The sequence below is a fragment of the Lutra lutra genome, chromosome 1, assembly GCF_902655055.1.
Source record: "Lutra lutra chromosome 1, mLutLut1.2, whole genome shotgun sequence".
Lineage (NCBI taxonomy): Eukaryota > Metazoa > Chordata > Mammalia > Carnivora > Mustelidae > Lutra > Lutra lutra.
This window is the reverse complement of record NC_062278.1, coordinates 206,710,400-206,728,079: the sequence shown is the minus strand read 5'-3', so window position 1 is coordinate 206,728,079 and position 17,680 is coordinate 206,710,400. Positions and strand designations below refer to the sequence as shown.

At 60.8% G+C, this 17,680-nt stretch overlaps 3 protein-coding genes across 12 annotated transcripts in view; 2 read left to right on the top strand and 1 right to left on the bottom strand.

Annotated features, from left to right (window-relative positions):
- The window catches only part of NBEAL2 (neurobeachin like 2), a 34,901-nt gene extending 19,695 nt beyond the window's left edge, over positions 1 to 15,206 (top strand). For 3 of the 6 annotated variants that reach the window (XM_047695284.1, XM_047695266.1, XM_047695293.1), the window contains 27 exons: positions 395 to 573; positions 666 to 825; positions 1,026 to 1,163; positions 1,255 to 1,617; positions 1,703 to 1,852; positions 1,966 to 2,123; positions 2,305 to 2,429; positions 2,519 to 2,654; positions 3,121 to 3,281; positions 3,381 to 3,697; positions 3,798 to 3,893; positions 4,272 to 4,396; positions 4,492 to 4,632; positions 4,810 to 4,940; positions 5,058 to 5,167; positions 5,278 to 5,395; positions 5,489 to 5,586; positions 5,657 to 5,773; positions 6,418 to 6,507; positions 6,597 to 6,706; positions 6,873 to 7,045; positions 7,149 to 7,243; positions 7,478 to 7,594; positions 7,695 to 7,853; positions 7,930 to 8,078; positions 8,436 to 8,571; positions 8,667 to 9,153. In XM_047695284.1, coding sequence (XP_047551240.1) covers positions 395 to 573; positions 666 to 825; positions 1,026 to 1,163; positions 1,255 to 1,617; positions 1,703 to 1,852; positions 1,966 to 2,123; positions 2,305 to 2,429; positions 2,519 to 2,654; positions 3,121 to 3,281; positions 3,381 to 3,697; positions 3,798 to 3,893; positions 4,272 to 4,396; positions 4,492 to 4,632; positions 4,810 to 4,940; positions 5,058 to 5,167; positions 5,278 to 5,395; positions 5,489 to 5,586; positions 5,657 to 5,773; positions 6,418 to 6,507; positions 6,597 to 6,706; positions 6,873 to 7,045; positions 7,149 to 7,243; positions 7,478 to 7,594; positions 7,695 to 7,853; positions 7,930 to 8,078; positions 8,436 to 8,571; positions 8,667 to 8,768 — 3,954 coding nt within the window. In that variant the 3' untranslated portion in view covers positions 8,769 to 9,153. Of the gene's footprint in view, positions 1 to 394; positions 574 to 665; positions 826 to 1,025; positions 1,164 to 1,254; positions 1,618 to 1,702; positions 1,853 to 1,965; positions 2,124 to 2,304; positions 2,430 to 2,518; positions 2,655 to 3,120; positions 3,282 to 3,380; positions 3,698 to 3,797; positions 3,894 to 4,271; positions 4,397 to 4,491; positions 4,633 to 4,809; positions 4,941 to 5,057; positions 5,168 to 5,277; positions 5,396 to 5,488; positions 5,608 to 5,656; positions 5,774 to 6,417; positions 6,508 to 6,596; positions 6,707 to 6,872; positions 7,046 to 7,148; positions 7,244 to 7,477; positions 7,595 to 7,694; positions 7,854 to 7,929; positions 8,079 to 8,435; positions 8,572 to 8,666; positions 9,154 to 15,119 lie in introns of those variants that run through there. The other 3 variants (XM_047695310.1, XM_047695274.1, XM_047695301.1) reach the window with 2 other exon arrangements.
- LOC125081049 (death domain-containing membrane protein NRADD-like) lies at positions 9,444 to 12,789 on the top strand. Of its 3 annotated transcripts, none has more exons than XM_047695470.1 (5): positions 9,444 to 9,642; positions 10,898 to 10,979; positions 11,639 to 11,822; positions 11,941 to 12,071; positions 12,158 to 12,789. In XM_047695470.1, the coding sequence occupies exons 2-5, from the start codon at positions 10,901 to 10,903 to the stop codon at positions 12,475 to 12,477; spliced, it is 714 nt and encodes a 237-aa protein (XP_047551426.1). In that variant the 5' UTR covers positions 9,444 to 9,642; positions 10,898 to 10,900; the 3' UTR covers positions 12,478 to 12,789. The 3 variants fall into 3 exon arrangements, with proteins under 3 accessions (XP_047551426.1, XP_047551416.1, XP_047551408.1); XM_047695460.1 differs by having other exon boundaries at positions 9,445 to 9,642; positions 10,821 to 10,979; XM_047695452.1 differs by having other exon boundaries at positions 9,445 to 10,979.
- A 260-nt stretch (positions 15,207 to 15,466) lies between the features above and the next one.
- The window catches only part of SETD2 (SET domain containing 2, histone lysine methyltransferase), a 127,324-nt gene continuing 125,110 nt past the window's right edge, over positions 15,467 to 17,680 (bottom strand). For all 3 annotated transcript variants that reach the window (XM_047695324.1, XM_047695354.1, XM_047695344.1), the window contains 2 exons: positions 16,627 to 16,728; positions 15,467 to 16,296 (listed from right to left, as the gene is read on the bottom strand). In XM_047695324.1, coding sequence (XP_047551280.1) covers positions 16,135 to 16,296; positions 16,627 to 16,728 — 264 coding nt within the window. In that variant the 3' untranslated portion in view covers positions 15,467 to 16,134. The remainder of the gene's footprint in view (positions 16,297 to 16,626; positions 16,729 to 17,680) is intronic.

The window sequence follows — 17,680 nt, the reverse complement described above, 5'->3', positions numbered from 1 at the left end:
GGGCAGAGACTTCACAGAGCCCACGAGCAGCATCACTCTAAGGGATCTGCCTTGTGTTTCTGGATTTGGGGATGGGTTTCTGCTTATACTGTGGCATTCTTCTAGAGGATTCCAGGACAGTTCTGGGGCCCGTGAGAACTATGAGGTAATTTTGTGAACCACACCTTCTCTCCCCGAGGAATCACTGAGACCCCAGGGTCCTCCCTGGGATTCAGGCAGCAGCTAAGTCCCCTCCACCATTCTTCCAGGCCCCAGCCTGTTTGTTGTCTGAAGGCTGTCCCTCCTGGTAGGGACACCAGGGAGTGGTGCTCAGGCAAGGGGTACTCAGCCAGGCTAGTGGGAGAGTCAGCAATTCCCTTCCTCCCCGGCCCACACCCCTGACCTGTGCCCCCAGCAAACCTCTGAGGAGGAACTGTGCAACCTGCTCACCAATGTGCTATTCTCGGTGACGTGGCGTGGCGTGGAAGGCAGCGACGAGGCCGCGTGGCGGGAGCGCGGCCAGGTCTTCTCGGTGCTCACCCAGCTGGGGGCCTCAGCCACGCTCGTGCGGCCGCCCGACTGCATCAAGCGCAGGTGAGGAGGCCACTCGGGAGGGTGAGGGGCCTCCGGGAAGCCCTCGTGTGAAGGCAGTCAGACAGACACCCAAGTCCGTCATCCATCCCCAGCCTTCTGGAGATGATGCTGGAGTCAGCCCTGACCGACATCAAGGAGGCCCCCGTTGGGGTCCTGGCCAGCCTCACCCAGCAGGCGCTCTGGCTGCTACGCCTGCTGCAGGACTTCCTGTGCGCAGAGGGCCACGGGAACCAGGAGCTGTGGAGTGAGAAGGTGCGGTAGCTCGGAGGCCTGTGAGCCACACGTGAGCCCGTGGGCCTCTGGTCCGGAGGTGGACGAGCGTGCGGGTGCCTCAGAATGCAGTCTGTGTGGGCAAACCCCACCTGGCGCCCAGCCTAAACCTTACCTTCCTCCTTCCCCACGGGCTGCTGGCCCGCTCTGCTGATGGTGGCCTGGAATACGCCTGGCTGCAGCTCTTCGAGGGTGTGTGCAGTCTGCTGGACCGCCTGGGGGCCTGGCCGCACCTGGCCAACGGCACAGCGGATCTCCGAGAGATGGCCCAGATTGGCCTGCGCCTAGTGCTTGGCTACATCCTGCTGGAGGACCCGCAGGTGAGCCCAGGGCCAGCTGGGGTGTGGCAGCGGCAGGTGTGGGGAGCCTGGGGAGCGGCTGGGGCCACCCACACCCCCTTCCGCCCCCCAGCTGCACGCCCAGGCCTACGTGAAGCTGCACTGGCTGCTGCAGACCGCGGCGGTGCCCATGCGGCGGGAGGAGGCCTGCTATGTGCTCTCCAAGCTGGAGGCAGCGCTGGCGCGGGCGCTGAACACCTCCCTGTCAAAAACGACCACCGAGGACACGGAGCCCCCAGGTGCAGCGGCCGCAGCCACGGAACGCTGCTCATGGCTGGTGCCCCTGGTGCGCACACTGCTGGACCGGGCCTACGGGCTGCTGGGCCTCCAGTGGGGACTGCCTTCCTTGCCGCCGACCAACGGCAGCCCCACCTTCTTCGAGGACTTCCAGGCCTTCTGTGTCACACCTGAATGGCGCCACTTCATCGACAAGCAGGTGCCTGGAGGAGGGGGCGTGGGAGGAGAAATGGTCGGGGGAGCTGCGTGGAGCGCTGATCTCCTGTCCCAACCCGGTCCTCCAGGTGCAGCCCACCATGTCGCAGTTCGATATGGACACCTACGCGAAGAGCCACGATCTCATGTCGGGCTTCTGGAACGCCTGCTATGACATGCTCATGAGTAGTGGACAGCGGCGCCAGCGGGAGAAGGCACACAGCCGGCGGGCTTTCCAGGTGTGCAGCCTGGGGCCAGGGTGGGGAGCTGCTCCACTCCTGCGCCCAGAGGACTGGGAGGAGAAGCCCGCTGCAGGACTGACCCATTCCTCCACCCTGCCCTCACCCCGCAGGACCTGGTGCTGGAACCTGCGCAGAGGCGGGGACGCCTGGAAGGGCTGCGCTATGCAGCGGCACTGAAGCAGCAGGCCGCGCAACACTCCACCGCTCTGCTGCACTGGGGGGCCCTGTGGCGGCAGCTCTCCAGCCCCTGTGGGGCCTGGGCCCTGAGGTGGGTGGGGCTCGGGCCCTGAGGTGGGCGGGGATGGGGGCAGAGGCTCGTGGGGGCGGGACTTGGGAGGGCCGGAGGGCCCTGGGCCATGCCACTGCGTTTGGGATGAGACAGGCGAGGAATGGGGACTTTGGCGGATGCACATGCCCACCCATGACCACCATCCCGGACGTATCCTCAGGGACCCGCCTGTTCCACGCTGGAAGCTGTCCAGTGCTGAGACATACTCGCGCATGCGTCTGAAGCTAGTGCCCAACCATCACTTCAACCCTCATCTGGAAGCGAGCGCTCTGCGCGACAACCTGGGTGAGAAAGGGTGTCCAGAGCAGTATCTGCCCAAGCTCCTAGGGCTTGCCCTGCCCAGCTCTGGCTGAGCACCCCTGGGCCCACTGCAGGTGAGGCCCCCCTGACCCCGGCGGAGGAGGCCTCGCTGCCTCTAGCGGTGACCAAGGAGGCCAAAGTCAGTGCCCTCCCCGAGGAGCTGCAGGAAGACCAGCTGGGCGAAGATGAGCTGGCTGCGCTGGAGAAAGCGTGAGTGCGGCTGGGAGAGCTGGACCCGGAGCGGGGCGCAGGGGTCTACTCCTCTGTGCACATGCCTCCCATGGGACTGACTCCTGAGCCACTTCGTCTTCGGTTATGGGGTGAACACCCTGCAGGGACTGTCCAGAGTCAGGTGGGCAGTTGGGGAGAGCTGTCTAGCTGAATGGGCAGCTAGTGATGAGGAACCCCAGGGCAGGGCTGAGAAACACAGACCCGCCCTGTGTGGGGGCCCAAGGGAGTGGGCAGGTGCTGAACAGGGGAAGCCAGGGATAGAAGCCCAGGTTTGGGGTGGGGACCAGGGTTGGTGGGCACTGGACCTTGGACGGTTCCTCCCTTTCCTGTGGGAAGCACAAGAATCTGTACCCCGTGACTTGATGGCGCTAGGAGAGTGTGGTCCTTGGGCTTATCTGGAAGGGGGTCCTGGAGCCTAGAGCCTGAAGTGAGTGCCGGCCCCCAGGATGCAGGCGGCGGAACTGGACGAGCAGCATGAGAAGCTGGTGCTTTCCGCGGAGTGCCAGCTGGTCACAGTGGTGGCCGTGATCCCAGGGCTGCTGGAGATCACTACCCAGCACGTGTACTTCTATGACGGCAGTGCTGAGCGTGTGGAAACAGACGAGGGTGCGTCCTCCTAGGGCTGCTGAGAAGGATGGCAGGGGGTGGATGGGGTCTGTTGGAGCCAGGGTGAGTGACTGCTGCTGCTGGTGTCCGTTGGCATAGGCATTGGCCACGACTTCCGGCGCCCGCTCGCCCAGCTGCGTGAGGTCCACCTGCGGCGTTTCAACCTGCGCCGCTCAGCACTCGAGCTCTTCTTCATTGATCAAGCGAACTACTTCCTCAACTTCCCATGCAAGGTGGGCGGGACCATAGCCTCATCACCTTGCCAGGCCCCCAGGCCCCAGCCCTGCCCCATCCCACTCCACACCCAGGTACGGAACCAGGCGTACTCGTTGCTCCTGCGCCTCCGACCCCCGAGCCAAGGCTACCTAAGCAGCCGCTCCCCCCAGGAGATGCTGCGTGCCTCGGGCCTCACCCAGGTAAGAGGCCTTGAGTGGGGGGGGGGGGGCAAGGCCCTGTGGTTGGCAGGAGGGATGGACAGCCCAGTGGACTCACCTCTGGCCTGCCCCTGCCCCCTAGAAATGGGTCCAGCGTGAGATCTCCAACTTCGAGTACTTGATGCAACTCAACACCATTGCAGGGCGAACCTACAACGACCTGTCCCAGTATCCTGTGGTAAGAGTCTAATCCTTTCCTCCATTCCTGCCCCTTTGCTCTGCCGGCCCTGGTTCAGCCTGGTGTGGGTGCTGGTGGTGGGCCAGCCCTGAGCCAGGCCCGGGTAGGGGGTGGGTGCTGTCTGACACCTGCCTCTGTTCCCTGCCCCTACCCACCCCCTCCCTGAGCCCTATCCACCCCCTCCCCGAGCCTTACCCCCTCTACCCCTGAAGGGAAGCCTGTTCTGGTCTGCTTCCCTGTGGTCCCTCCAAGTGGTAACGCGCCCCCTCCCCCGCTGCCTGTGGGCTCTGCCCATCTTCCTGAGGGTGAGGGCTGGGCAGACTGGGCAGGGAGGCCATCAGGACCCTCACACAGCTCCTTCCCTGGGTGGGTGGCCAGTTCCCCTGGGTCCTGCAGGACTACGTGTCTCCAACTTTGGACCTCAGCAACCCAGCCGTCTTCCGGGACCTGTCCAAGCCCATCGGTGTGGTGAACCCCAAGCATGCCCAGCTCGTGAGGGAGAAGTGAGCGAGTGGGCAAGGCTGGGCTTGGGGGCTGGGATGGGCGAGGGCAGGGCTTCTGCTGACTCCCCCGCCCCCCACCCCAAATGTGGCTGCAGGTACGAGAGCTTCGAGGACCCAGCGGGCACCATTGACAAGTTCCACTACGGCACCCACTATTCCAACGCTGCAGGCGTGATGCACTACCTCATCCGTGTGGAACCCTTCACCTCCCTGCACGTCCAGCTGCAGAGTGGCCGGTGAGGCCCGGGGCTGCCTGGCAGATGACGGGGTGAGGGTGGATTGCCGCAGATGAGGGAAAGAGGCAGGTCCTCCGGGTGTCTGGGGCCCTTCGTCTCCCTTCCTGCCCCCATCTATAGCTCTCCCTCCTTGTCCCAGTTGTCCCCACCTCACTCTGGCCTGTGCCCCTCCCCCAGCTTTGACTGCTCCGACCGGCAGTTCCACTCAGTGGCAGCAGCCTGGCAGGCCCGCCTGGAGAGCCCTGCCGATGTGAAGGAGCTCATTCCGGAGTTCTTCTACTTCCCTGACTTCCTGGAGAACCAGAATGGTAGGAGCTGGCGTGGGGCACAGGGAGGCCCCAGGGGTGGAGCGCACAGGCCAGGCCTGGCCAGGGAAGCGGGTGTAGAGGGCACAGCGAGACCGCTGACCCCGTCCTCCGGGCCAGGCTTCGACCTGGGCTGCCTCCAGCTGACCAACGAGAAGGTGGGCGACGTGGTGCTGCCGCCGTGGGCCAGCTCCCCCGAGGACTTCATCCAGCAGCACCGCCAGGCCCTGGTGAGGAGATGAACATGGACAGGGGACAGGCGGACAGCCAGGGTTGAGGGGTGCCAGGGAGAGTGGGGTATCAGCCGTCCATGGACTAACTGGTGCCTCCCCGCCCCCAGGAGTCCGAGTACGTGTCTGCTCACCTGCATGAGTGGATCGACCTCATCTTTGGCTACAAGCAGCGGGGACCAGCCGCAGAGGAGGCCCTCAACGTCTTCTATTACTGCACCTATGAGGGTGGGTGGCGCCCTGGCCAGGGCACAGCTCTGCATGGGGGCTGAGTGCGGAGGGCACAGCGCAGGTCCTGACCGCTCTGCCTGCCTTACCCAGGGGCCGTGGACCTGGACCATGTGGTGGATGAGCGGGAACGGAAGGCTCTGGAGGGCATCATCAGTAATTTTGGGCAGACTCCTTGTCAGCTGCTAAAGGTGAGGCCAGCTCAAAGGATCGTGGTCAGGGATGCCCATGCCGCTGTGCTGACCAGTCACTCGTCCATAGGAGCCACATCCAGCTCGGCTCTCCGCTGAGGAAGCAGCCCAGCGCCTTGCACGTCTGGACACTAACTCACCTAGCATCTTCCAGCACCTGGACCAGCTCAAGGCCTTTTTTGCGGAGGTGAGGGGAGCCAGAGCTTTATAGCTCTATCGTCCTCCTCTGTGCAATGGGTTTAACACCACTGTCCCTTACCAACCTCTTGGGGGTAGATGGAAAACCTAAATTAAGGTCACTGATGTTAGCCATCTTTGAAAAAGAGGTAACGGGAGAGGGATAGGGGAGCAGGGATGGGGGCGCCTTCTTTGCTGCGGCGGGGACAAGTTGTTGAGCCCCTAACCATCTCTGAAAACCTTAGGGAGACCAGAAGGAAGGCCGTCTGGCCGTGAATCATTTCCCTCACAATCCTCTGAGATGGAATCCCTCCATGAGAAGGCCCCCCCAGACCTGACCTTTTTAGTTTCCCATCCCCTCCTGCCAGCAGGCTGGGGGACGTGAAGTCAGAGGCTGGGAGGACCAAGGTCGAGACTGAGAGGGCTGTCTTGTCCATCCCAGCTTGTCACTCCCTCACCTTTGGAGATATCCTCCTGAAGGCCCACTGAGCTCTCCCGACTGTGTCGCAGAGGGACCTCTGCCTCTGTGACCCCCTAGTCTGTGAGCACTAGGGATGAGAGGAGAGGGAAGAATGGTGCCCCAGGTGGCAGGCAGGAGAGTGGGGTTTCCGGCTGAGCACTGAGGCAGAGCCAGCTCTGTGCTCTGCTCCTCAGGTCATCAGTGATGGTGTGCCCCTGGTGCTGGCCCTAGTCCCCCACCGGCAGTCCCACTCCTTCACCATCCAGGGCTCCTCAGACCTGTTGGTAAGTGCACCTCGCAGCCCCCAGCTCAGCTCCACTCCTGCTCTGACTCCGCCTTCCACTGCTCCACCTCTGCCCCCTCTGGCCCCCAGGTGACCGTGAGCGCCAGTGGGCTGCTGGGCATCCACAGCTGGCTGCCCTATGACCGGAACATAAACAACTACTTCAGCTTCAGCAAAGACGCCACCATAGGCAACCCCAAGTAGGACAGAGGGAAATGGGCAAGGGTGGGCTCTCAATGCCCCATACCCCTGAGCGGGTGCCCCACCCAGTCAGGGACCAGCTGAGGTCTCTGAGGGCCCGGGTCTTCTATGTCAGCCTGGCCTCACCTGCCCTGTCCCCTACCCCCCCGCCCCGCACTGGGTCAGGATGCAGCGACTGCTGAGCGGTCCGTGGGTGCCAGACCGTGGTGTGAATGGGCAAGCTCTGGCAGTGGCCCCCGATGGAAAGCTGCTGTTCAGTGGTGGCCACTGGGACGGCAGCCTGCGAGTGACCGCACTACCGAGGGGCAAGCTGCTGAAACAGCTCCACTGCCACCTGGGTACGCACAGCCCCGGAGCTGGGGTGGGGGATGCAGGGCAGGCTGGTCGGCCAGGCAGGAGGTGACCGCTGCGTTCCACTTGCCCCCTCCCCTCCCCATGCAGATGTAGTGACCTGCCTCGCACTGGACACCTGTGGCATCTACCTCATCTCGGGCTCCCGGGACACCACATGCATGGTGTGGCGGCTCCTGCAGGAGGTGGGCTGGTGGGCAGCCTCAGGGGCCCTCCCGTAGTCCATACCTGCAGCCCCCATCCACCCCTCAGCTGACTGGCAGTCCTGCCCTTCTCTCTGCCACCGTGAACAAGGCTGGGGCTCCACAACCCTCCAGCGCTCTGGCTCTGCACAAGGCGGTCACTTTCCGGAGCCTCAGCCTTCTCGGGCCAGGGCAGTGAGGTATCCCCAGTCCTGAGCTGGCCCTGGCTCCCCACAGGGTGGTTTCTCGGTGGGACTGGCATCAAAGCCCGTGCAGGTCCTCTACGGGCATGAGGCTGCCGTGAGCTGTGTGGCCATCAGTACCGAACTCGACATGGCTGTTTCTGGATCTGAGGTGTGTGTGTGTGCCTGTGCCCAGGGGAGGCTGAGTTTGTTAGGCAGTGCCCCCAGAGATTAGAGACCTATGCTCCACACCCTAAGCTGTCTTCCTGCAGGATGGAATTGTGATCATCCACACCGTACGTCGTGGCCAATTTGTGGCAGCGCTGCGGCCCCCAGGGGCCATGTTACCTGGACTTGTGTCCCATCTGGTGCTGGGGTCTGAGGGCCAGATTGTGGTACAGAGCTCAGCGTGGGAGCGTGTAGGGGCTCAGGTATGGAAAAGGGGTGCTCGGCCAAGAACAGGGTAGTTGGGATTCTGTCCTTGCAGACACATCTTGCTTTTTCCAGGTCACCTACTCCTTGCACCTGTACTCCGTGAATGGGAAGTTACGGGCTTCATTGCCCCTGGTCGAGCAGCCCACAGCCCTGGCAGTGACAGAGGACTTTGTTCTGCTGGGCACAGCCCAGTGCGCCCTGCACATCCTTCACCTGAACAAGTGAGTTCCGCTTTGTTGGAATTCATGGACCTGCAGGGTGGTAGTCATTGGCAGAGGATACTAGAAAGGTGTTAGCCTCCCCCCCCTCCATCTCTCTGCCTCCATCACAGTGGGCCTACCCATGACCTTTATATGTCCATGGGCACATTCTTCAGGGCCTGTCCCTTGTCCTCCAGTGGGTTGATCTTGCCCTGGGCCTCCCTTAGCCACACACCTGTGGGAGGTCCCTTTATGTCTTAGGGTTTCAGTTAAGCCATCCCTCAAATGCAGGTGGCGAAGGGGTGGGGAACACGGGAGAAAGAAGACACAAAGCTCCCTTGCAGCTGAGAGCTCAGATCCCTCCCTCCCTCCCTGCAGGCTGCTCCCGGCTGCTCCTCCCCTACCCATGAAGGTGCCTATCCGCAGCGTGGCTGTGACCAAAGAGTGCAGCCACGTGCTCGTGGGCCTTGAGGACGGCAAGCTTATCGTGGTGGGAGCGGGGAAGCCCTCTGAGGTGAGGATAAGGGTAGGGCGGGCCTCGATCGGGGTGGGGAGCGACGGTCCCGGCCCACCTCTCCCCAATCCTACATCCCCCCACCCCACCCCCAGGCGCGCAGCAGCCAGTTCGCGCGGAAGCTGTTACGGCCCTCCAGGCGCATCTCACAGGTGTCCTCTGGGGAGACGGAGTACAACCCAGGAGAGGCGCGCTGACAGTCGCCCCGCCCCACCGCGCAGGCTCCGCCCCCAGAAGCCTCCGCCCGTGGAGGCTCCGCCCAGGAGTCGGCGGGAATCCGGAGGAGGAGACCACGCGGCGGCCCTCGGCCCGGCTCCGGGGGTGGGCGGGACCCCACCCCCGCCCAGCTCAGGGATTGGTGGGCGGTTCACTCCAGGAAGTCCCGCCCCTCGCCGGCAGAGGGGCCGCCCGGAGTGTGGCACTGGCCTCCGCGGCCGCACAGCATTTTTTGCACAGTGTGGGGAGGGAGCCCAGGCTCCCAAACCCCGCGTCCCGGTGGAGCAGGGGCCGGGCTGTGGCCTTAATCTCTAAAAGCGGCCCCCGCGCTCCCGCTCTCGGCAATAAACCTGGCCTACTTTTGTAGCTGCTTCGCCTCCGAGTCTGCGTGCGCACGGCGTCTGCGCCTGCCCAGGCCCCCGGCCCGGGCTCGCCTTCCCCCGACCCAGAAGCCCTCCCGGGCGACTCGCCCCCTCCTCGTGGCCTCAGTTTCTCCGGCCGCGCCGCCCTCCTCCCCGCGGACCCTCCCCGGCGGCTCGTTCTCTCGCCCCAGCGCTCCCTCGCGACACCTCCGCACGTGTGCGCGCCCCTGCGCGGGGTGGGGCCGCGGGCGGCCGCGCCCCCCCGCCCCGCCCCCCGCGCGCCCCCGCGTTCCGGCCTAGGCCCCTCCTCCGTGGGCGCTCGGGCTGGCTCCCGGGACCGCCCGCCCCGCCCAGCTCCGCGCCTCGCCGGAGCTGGCCTCCCCAGGGACCGCCCGCCGCCTTCCCGGCTGGCCCACGGGAGCCTGGCGGCGCAGAGGCACGGGTCTCGCCAGCCTGAGTGGATCCTGGGAGACACGAGGGGCGGCTGCCGCAGGTCAGGAGGGGGTTGGGAATAGAGCCCGGGGTCTTACCCCCGACCGAGAGCCGGGGGTTGCTTTTCTGTCCCCTACCTCGAGGCCCGCGATTCTGCGGGTGTAGGCCGTCGTGGTGCGGGCGTTCGTGTTGGCACGCGTAGACGTATTTTGTGGCCCGGAGACGAGTGTGTGTATGTAGGCGGGAGTGGGGGTGGGGGCTCCAGCCCCGCAGCTCAGGGTGGGTCGGGCAAACAGAGGCCTGGCGTGGCTAGGCGCGCTGGTCACAGGCCCACCTGCCATCCAGGATCCAGGAAAGGGCCCCTTATGTGGTAAGTGATACAAATGTGTAACCCTCACTAGTGGCAAGGACTACTGCAGTCTCTGTCACAAACCTACTTGCTGACTGGGCAGGGAAGTGAGTTTGGAGACAAGGCCGGATGTGGTGGTGGATGTTGGTGAGGTGGAGGGCCTGCCCCCAGGTTTCTTTTCGGTGCCTTTCTGGGCAAGATCCATTCTCAGCCCAGATGGGGCTTCTCTTATCCAGGCCTTAGGAAGCAGATTCCAGCAGGATCAGCCCTGTAGGCCCAGGTGGGTCCTGGGACTAAGTAGTCCTGTCCTTTAGGTTTCTTGTCTCCAGGCCATCTGAATTCCCAGGTGAGAAGGGACCAGGGAGCCTCTGGGCCACCAAGGAAACTTCCTGTCCAGTTTCTGGGCAGGAGGTGAGGGCTGGATCCTGACCCTGGAGGCAGGAGTGGGGCTGTAGTCACAGGAAGCCCTGCCTTGGAGACTTGGGTTCCACTGGCTCATGCTGTGAAGTCCAGGGGAGCGCCCCCCCAACCCTGCCAACAAGTCTCCAGCCTGGCTCTGATTGAGGTGGGGATGAGAGTCTCTGTGGTCTTCCCGCGTCATCCCTGGACTCAGACCAGGGGTTTGCTAAGGTTTCCAAGCTGCTCTCCTCCATCCTGAGCTGCACCCTGGCTCCTCCAGCTTTGGCCTGTGGGGACTAGCTCTGTCTACCCCACCCCATCTGACAGAGGAGGGAACTGGTCCAGGTTGGTGAATAGGGAGGTTGGGGAGGCGGGGTGGGTAACCAGCCCGGAGTCAATCAGGATGGAGTGAGCCAGGAGAGGGAGACAGACAACACCAAGGGACTCCCTGCATCTGGCCTGAAAAATTTCCCCCATCTCACTACACATAGCGGATTTTGGACTCAGAGAAGACATCTCCCAGCTCCCTTGCCTGAGTGTTGGCATGACACTCCAACCCCTTCTCCAGGAGATGCAGTCCCTGGGAGCCCTGCTGGCCGGCAGAGCCATGCTTCACAACTCCAGCCACAGGGAAGGCATGATCCATGTGGGTAAGTGTCTTTTGATCCAGATTTGGGGCACTGGGTAGGTGGCTAGGTCCCACACAAGTCCAGTCACAAGCTTTAGAGTCTCTGTATCCTAGGCCCTGCCTGCGCTGGATCGTGGAGATAACTGGTTTCCAGGCAGAAGGAAGCAGCAGCATTCTTTTGCCTTCTAGCTCAGCTTTATTTTGCAAAACTTTACAAGGTCTCCTGTGCAGAAGCCCCCGTGGGGACCAACATGTATCAATTTGCTCTCACGGTCCAAACATGGTGGGAGAGACAGGACACACACTGTGATGCTGCCATAGACAGAGGAGGCACAGCAGGAGCCAGAAAAGGGAGAGACTGCGAGAGATCAAGGAAGCCTTCCCAGAGTAGGCGATACCTGCCAGTTGGAGAAGGTTGAACAGCAAGAGCAGATGTCTAGACACCTGGGAGGAGAACCCCCCGGGAAGGGCTAGGTGTCTAACAGTGGTGAGCAGAGAGGAGGCTGTTGGAGACGAGGGTGGGATAATGAGCCAATCTTGATGCTGTGATATGAATTTTTGATTCTGTCAAGTGGGGACTCTTGGTTCAAACCTTTCTGGCAGCAAAGTCTAAGTGACTGCTACTTGGGTAGCGTGCTCTTGATTTCGTGCTCTTGATCCTGTTTGTCCTTTTCTCTACAGATAAGACCCAGAGGGTGCAGGACAGGGACAGGGAAGGGGTATGGGTAGGGGGAGCTCTGGCCCCCAATACCTCCTCCCCATTCCCCCCTGAGCCTCCAGGGGCCCCAGGCAGCATTATCCCTGTCTACTGTGCCCTCCTGGCCACGGTGGTCCTTGGTCTGCTCGCCTACGTGGCCTTCAAGTGGTAGGTACTGCGGGCACTGCCATGTGGTGCACCCTTCCCCATCTGGACTCCCGGCCAGCTCCCTCTCTGTCTCAGTGAAGGCTGGAACAGGTTGGCGGGTCCCCCCTGCTCCCTACAGCTGGCGCTCACATAAACAAAGACAGCAGCTGGCCAAAGCTCGGACTGCAGAGCTGGGGGCCCTCGACAGGGACCAGAGGCATGGGGACAGCGTTGTCTTCCTGGACAATCCCCAGCTGCCCGGGAGCCAGGGTGAGCCTCCTTCCCCAATCTACAGACTTTCAGACCCTCTCAGCCATACCGCCCAGCCCAGCTGACCCTCATGTCTCCCACCCCAGGGCCACATCCTGAACTTGGCTGCCGGCTCTACCTTCATCTCCCTCGGCAGCAGCAAGAGGAAGTGGAACGGCTCCTGGAAGTGTCCGGCGAACCCGACAAGGGCTGGCAGGGCCTGGCCGACCGCCTGGGCTACCACGCTGATGCTGTGGAGATCATGGCCCAGGGCCAGGTGCCAGCCCACACCCTACTGAGGGACTGGGCCATCAAAGAAGGCAGCGGGGCCACCCTCAGGGTGCTGGAGGACGCCCTGGCTGCCATGGGCCGTGAAGATGTGGTCCGGCTTCTGAGCTCCCCAGCTGAGGGCTGCTCTGTGGTGTGAGCGATGCCACCACAGCCTGGCCTCTCAGGGAACCTGCTTTGGTGCTTCCCCCCCAATTCCACATATGCTTTTCCTTCCTTGAGCTTCCTGGCTTTGATGGCCTCAGCCTGCTCGGGTAGGAGGGAACAGAGAAGACCCGGCCACCACTCACCTCCCCTTATCCTACCTTCCTCCAGGACAGGGACCAGGAAATGGAGGGACTTAGCAGGGAGGAGTGGCCCTGCCCTCATCCTCCCCACTCCATCTCCCCTTATTTAGTCTCAGCTGGTTTTTCTACTTTTGTATCTCCTATTAAAGGCAACTTTGGACTACTGTGCCGCCTCTGACTCCTTGGGCCTGTGGGACAGTTGGTGGCTGTGAGGCGGAGGCCCAGAAAAAAAGAGGGTCCCTGGGATGTGGGAGGAGCGCGTGAGTGGCAGTGTGTCCCTGTAGAAGACATGCTCGCTCCAGAGGCACCGGCTGGCGTTCACGTCCTGCACCTGCCGTGCCCTGGCTGCGCGCGGGAGCTAGCTGGTTTAGCTTTCTGAACTGCAGCTTCCCTCGCTGGAGGACAGTAACTGGGATGGCGTGTTCAGGAGCCCCCCCACCCCCCAACCCCTTACATTCTCAGATTGGTACCAAGAGGCCTTGGGCTTGAGACCATTTTTGTGACTTCTGCTGTGACTGGCCAAGGGGAGGCTGGAGGCAGACGCCCTGGGCCGCAGGTCACCTCTAGATGAGAAAAAAGGGAGAAAGACTCTCCTCTTAGAAGACTCACGCAAGTTCCAAACATGACTCCATAGCTGCTTCTGTGATTTTCACAGAAGCCGAGGGCCCGCAGGTCAAACCCCCCGCCCGAGGGGCCTGCACCCCACGTGTCTGCCCGCCCGGAAGAAGCAGGCAGGTCGGTTACTGCCTTCAGAAGGGGTTGCTGCAGCAGACGGGCCCCTGCCTAGGAACAGTGGCCACCGTTCTGGCATCCATGAGGGTCAGAGCACTGAAGCAACACAGCTACCTGAGCTCGGGAGTCGTGGGGTTCAGTGGGGGTCCAGGGAGGTCTGGGCTTCATCCTGTTCTGCTGAGCCGTGACGGGGAGCGGCTGCTCTGTGAGTGCCCAGCATCAGACTGCTGCTCCTCAGAAAACCTTCGCCAGGACTGCTTAACCCTGGAAATCTCGTCCTTAAGGAAGGGCAGGTGAAGATAACCGTTGGGCAAAAACCCAGGAAACCGGGGCGCCTGGGTGGCTCAGTGGGTTAAAGCCTCTGCCTTCGGCTCGGGTCATGATCTCAGGGTCCTGGGATCGAGCCCCGCGTCGGGCTCTCTGCTGAGCAGGGAGCCTGTTTCCTCCTCTCTCTCTCTCTGCCTGCCTCTCTGCCTGCTTGTGATTTCTCTCTCTGTGTGTCAAATAAAATATTTAAAAAAAAAAAAAAAAAACAAAACCAGGAAACCCAGAAGGGAAAGCAGGAGGGGCTCAGCGTTCAGTTGGATGAAATCAGACTGGTCCCCCCGGGGAGAGCTCACACCTCGGGGGGGGCTGGGAGTCAGTCCCAGGGCTCCTGAGGACTGGACTGGCCCTGGATGTGCAAGCCGGTGCGGAGTGGCACCCAACAGCTTCTCCATCGGCAGGCAACCCTCGTCACAACTAAGGGGGAGCAGAGTCTCAAGGTGTCAAGGGATGTTGTGGGATGGGGAACGTTTCCGAAAAAACTCCATAGGGAACTAAGGTAACACAATCCCTCTCCAAAGGTGTCCTGTCTTGAAACTCTGCAACTCCCTGGTCACTCCCCTTTAGTGGAAGGCCACCTAAATGTCCTTGGAACATCTGAAACCTGGAGCCTCGGGTCAAACCATGAGTTTGACTTGGTTGAGAGCAGCAGCACAGCACAGAGCCGCACCCCTGCACCACAAACCCACCCAAAAGGGAGCCACTCCCTTTTCATGTGCACATTAACGGAGATATTCTCTGTAATAGCTCTCGAATGTTAAGAGGGTTGAATTAGAGTCCACCCACTTGAGATAATGTCCTTTAAATAGTTTTGAGAAGGCCGCAGCAGCCTGGGAAAACACTTCGGCTACATTATTAAATAGCACGCCTAATGAGCAGGACTTTAAAATAGGTGTTTTTCTCCTCTTTTAGCAATGAGGATAGGAGTTCCTGAGCCTCTCTGAGCCTGAATCTCCTCCAAACAGTGCCAGCTCCCGTCCCCAGGGTTGTAAGGATCAAGTGAGCACAACCCGAGCTCCAAGTGCCAAGCACAGCACCTGGCAGGCGAGTGCTGACAGCCCTCCACCCTGCCCAGGACTCAGCGGGCCACAGCCCCTTCCCCAAGGGCGTGGCTGCAGGGAGCAAAACAGCCCCGGAGAGGAAGAGATGGGACCAATCTCTGCGAAGATGGCTCCAGACCAGCCTGCAGCCTGCAGTCCTCCTGCAGCCCAGGCAACTGGTCCATTAAAGTGGAGGGCGGGGAGGGGGGCGGGGGACGACACTGAACCCCACCTCCTCCGGGTGTCCACTTTTTAATCACAGCCTGGGCACTATACCCCCTTACACGGGTCCTCCCTCTAGTGCCCAACCCCAGTGTCAGGGTGCCTGGTGGGGGAGGGCAGGGAACCTGTCTACCAAAGGAGCATTCCAGTGAGCTTGGGGAACTGAAGTTCTGGAGGGAAGAGGGTCAATGCAGCTCTCCTCAGCTAGGAGGCATAAAGGGGAAGACTCGTGCCCATCTCCTGCCTGACCTATGAACCAAAGTGAAGAAGCCAGAGCCAATGAGGCCCTCGGGTCCACTTCTTTTGCTCTGGAATACAGGTAGCACAAGCGGACTCCACCCTGAACACACGCATAAGATCCCAAGGCCACAAGTGTCAGTCACAGCGAGACCTGTGGAGAACTCCAAGCTCAAGGATTAACTCTGAGCTTCAAACAACTACGGCCACCATCTCTCCTCTCTCTCCAGTGACACCACTATTTACAAATATGCCTGACTAGCTTTTAGGGAACACACATGCCAAGTTCTTTAATTGATTTTATTTTTTACATAAAAAGTTCAGTAAAAATTGGGTAAAGTAAAGTGATTTTAAGCAGTAAATCAATCTTATCAACATAGCACGAGGCTGGCCGAAACCACAAGGCAGCCTGCTTTGGAATATTTACATGATAACAAATTAAACCTTGCAGGAGAACTTAAAACCGTCCTTACAAAGTCTTCCTGTGATCTAGCATGTAGAGGCTAAAAGCAAAATGAAAAACAAACGAAACCAGGAAAAAACAAATTATTTTCAATATATTCACATATACATTAAAATATTATACAGATCGTCAGGGTGAGGGGTCGTGGGTGGGGATGCGCATGGGTCTGTGCGCTGACAGCACCGCCAAGGAGGAGACCCAGGTTTGGGAGTGGGGCTAGGCCTGGCCAGGATCTTAGCGGGGTCCTTCCTTAAGCCCTTGCCTCTGACGGGCCTCCAACCACACCCCAACAGCTCATGACCAGGGATCGCTTGTTGTAGAGGGGGCTCGTTTTCGTGGCTTTCAGCTGAAATCTGCAGGTCTGAATTCCCCAGGGCGACGTGTCACCAGTAGCACAGCCCTGACGGGGGCAGGGGGCAGCGGGCCCGCAGGGTTACTTCTGCCCAGTCTGTCCCACCTGCTCACCTGTCCTCCCACCCTGGCCCCACAAGTCACTCTAATTCAGTGTCCTCTTTGGGTTTGTAAACAGCCCCAAACTTCTGCATGTACTTCTTAATGTACTCCTTGGTTTTGTGTTTCACGTTCTCATTGCACTCCAGGTCCTCAGGGTTCTTGCAGTACTTCAGCTCCTTGTTCATCACGCCGTGGGTCAGCTGTCCAGGACACAGGAAGAGAGACCAGAGTGGAAAGGATATCAAGGGATAAGGCCAGCCCGGTGCCATGGGGCCCTTCTCACCAAGACTGGGGTTGAGTAAAGAGACAGGCTGGGGCCAGCTGGGGCTGGGGTCAGCAGAAAGGGGAGGCTAAGCTCGGCGAGTCTGTGAGAAGCCCACCAGGCCTACCCTCCAGCAGGGTGCCCTCCCTTCCCTAACCTTCCCTCCCTCTCCCTGGGCCCCCAGCCCCGGCCTCTGGCAAGGAAAACCCATTTTCTATGATGAAGGGTACGCGGTTTGCCCAGAACATCATCTGGGCAGAGGGGATACCTTGCGAGCGAGGTGTTTGAAGTCTTCAGTTGTGGTGATCCTTCCCACTTTGCAGTCGGGTTTCCGGTAAGGGTTCAGGCACTGGACGATGAACTGCGACATCTGCAGGCAGGAGAAAGAGCACACGCTGCTCACAAGTCCGGAGAGGGCAAGGGGTTACGCTGAGGACACAATGAGACAGCCAATCCTTCCCATTCCACCACTCGGGTTGGCTGGTTTTGGATAGAAGAATGCTATGAGGCCAGTGGGGTAGAAGATAAAAGGATCCTAGGTCAGCCCCAAGAGAGACAGAGCTGCCTTGGATAGACGAGCAAGCCGGACTTAGAGCAGAAGGAGCAGACCCGGGCAAGGGACCGCACCGCTGAATCTCATGGCAGCCTCGGGTCTCCGCTAACAAATCTCCCATCCTTGGCATGAGGAGAGACTACGGCCTTGGAGGTGGAGCAGAGAAAACATTCCGGTGCTACCAGCAGGCTCAGCCATGCCACGAACACAGGCATTTTGTTGCAGAAGGTCACTTAGATCTGCTGTTACACGTCACCGGACCCCCACTGCAGCAACAGGAAGCACGTTAGGCCTGGTGAGCTAGCCAGTGCGAGAAGCCCGGGGCAGGACCCTTTCCCATACACAGTGTCCAGAGTCCTCCTGAGCTGTCTCTACAGTGTCTAGCCTACCAGTGGCTCTCGGAAGAGACCCCCGCACAGGACCTCTCAAAGCACCTGCGGTGCTAAGATCCCAGAGTACAGAGGAAGCAAAGAGGTCAGTGATCACCACTTTGTCAGGGAGCACCATGAACAGGGTCTCCCCATCCCTGGAACTCCAGAATGCAGCTGACGTTCGAAGGACAAGATCAAAGGACAAGGCTGTCAGCACAAGGCGGGCACTGAGCTAGCCACTGCTGGACGGCTGAGCCGAAACGCCAGTAAGTTCACAGGGGACAACCACAGACTCAATTCTAGCTTTGGGAAGGGCTTTTACTCAGTTTTTCTATGGTCTTCTGGCCCCCATACTCTCTCACTTCAGTCCACTTCCCCAAATAGTCAGGGAATCCCTT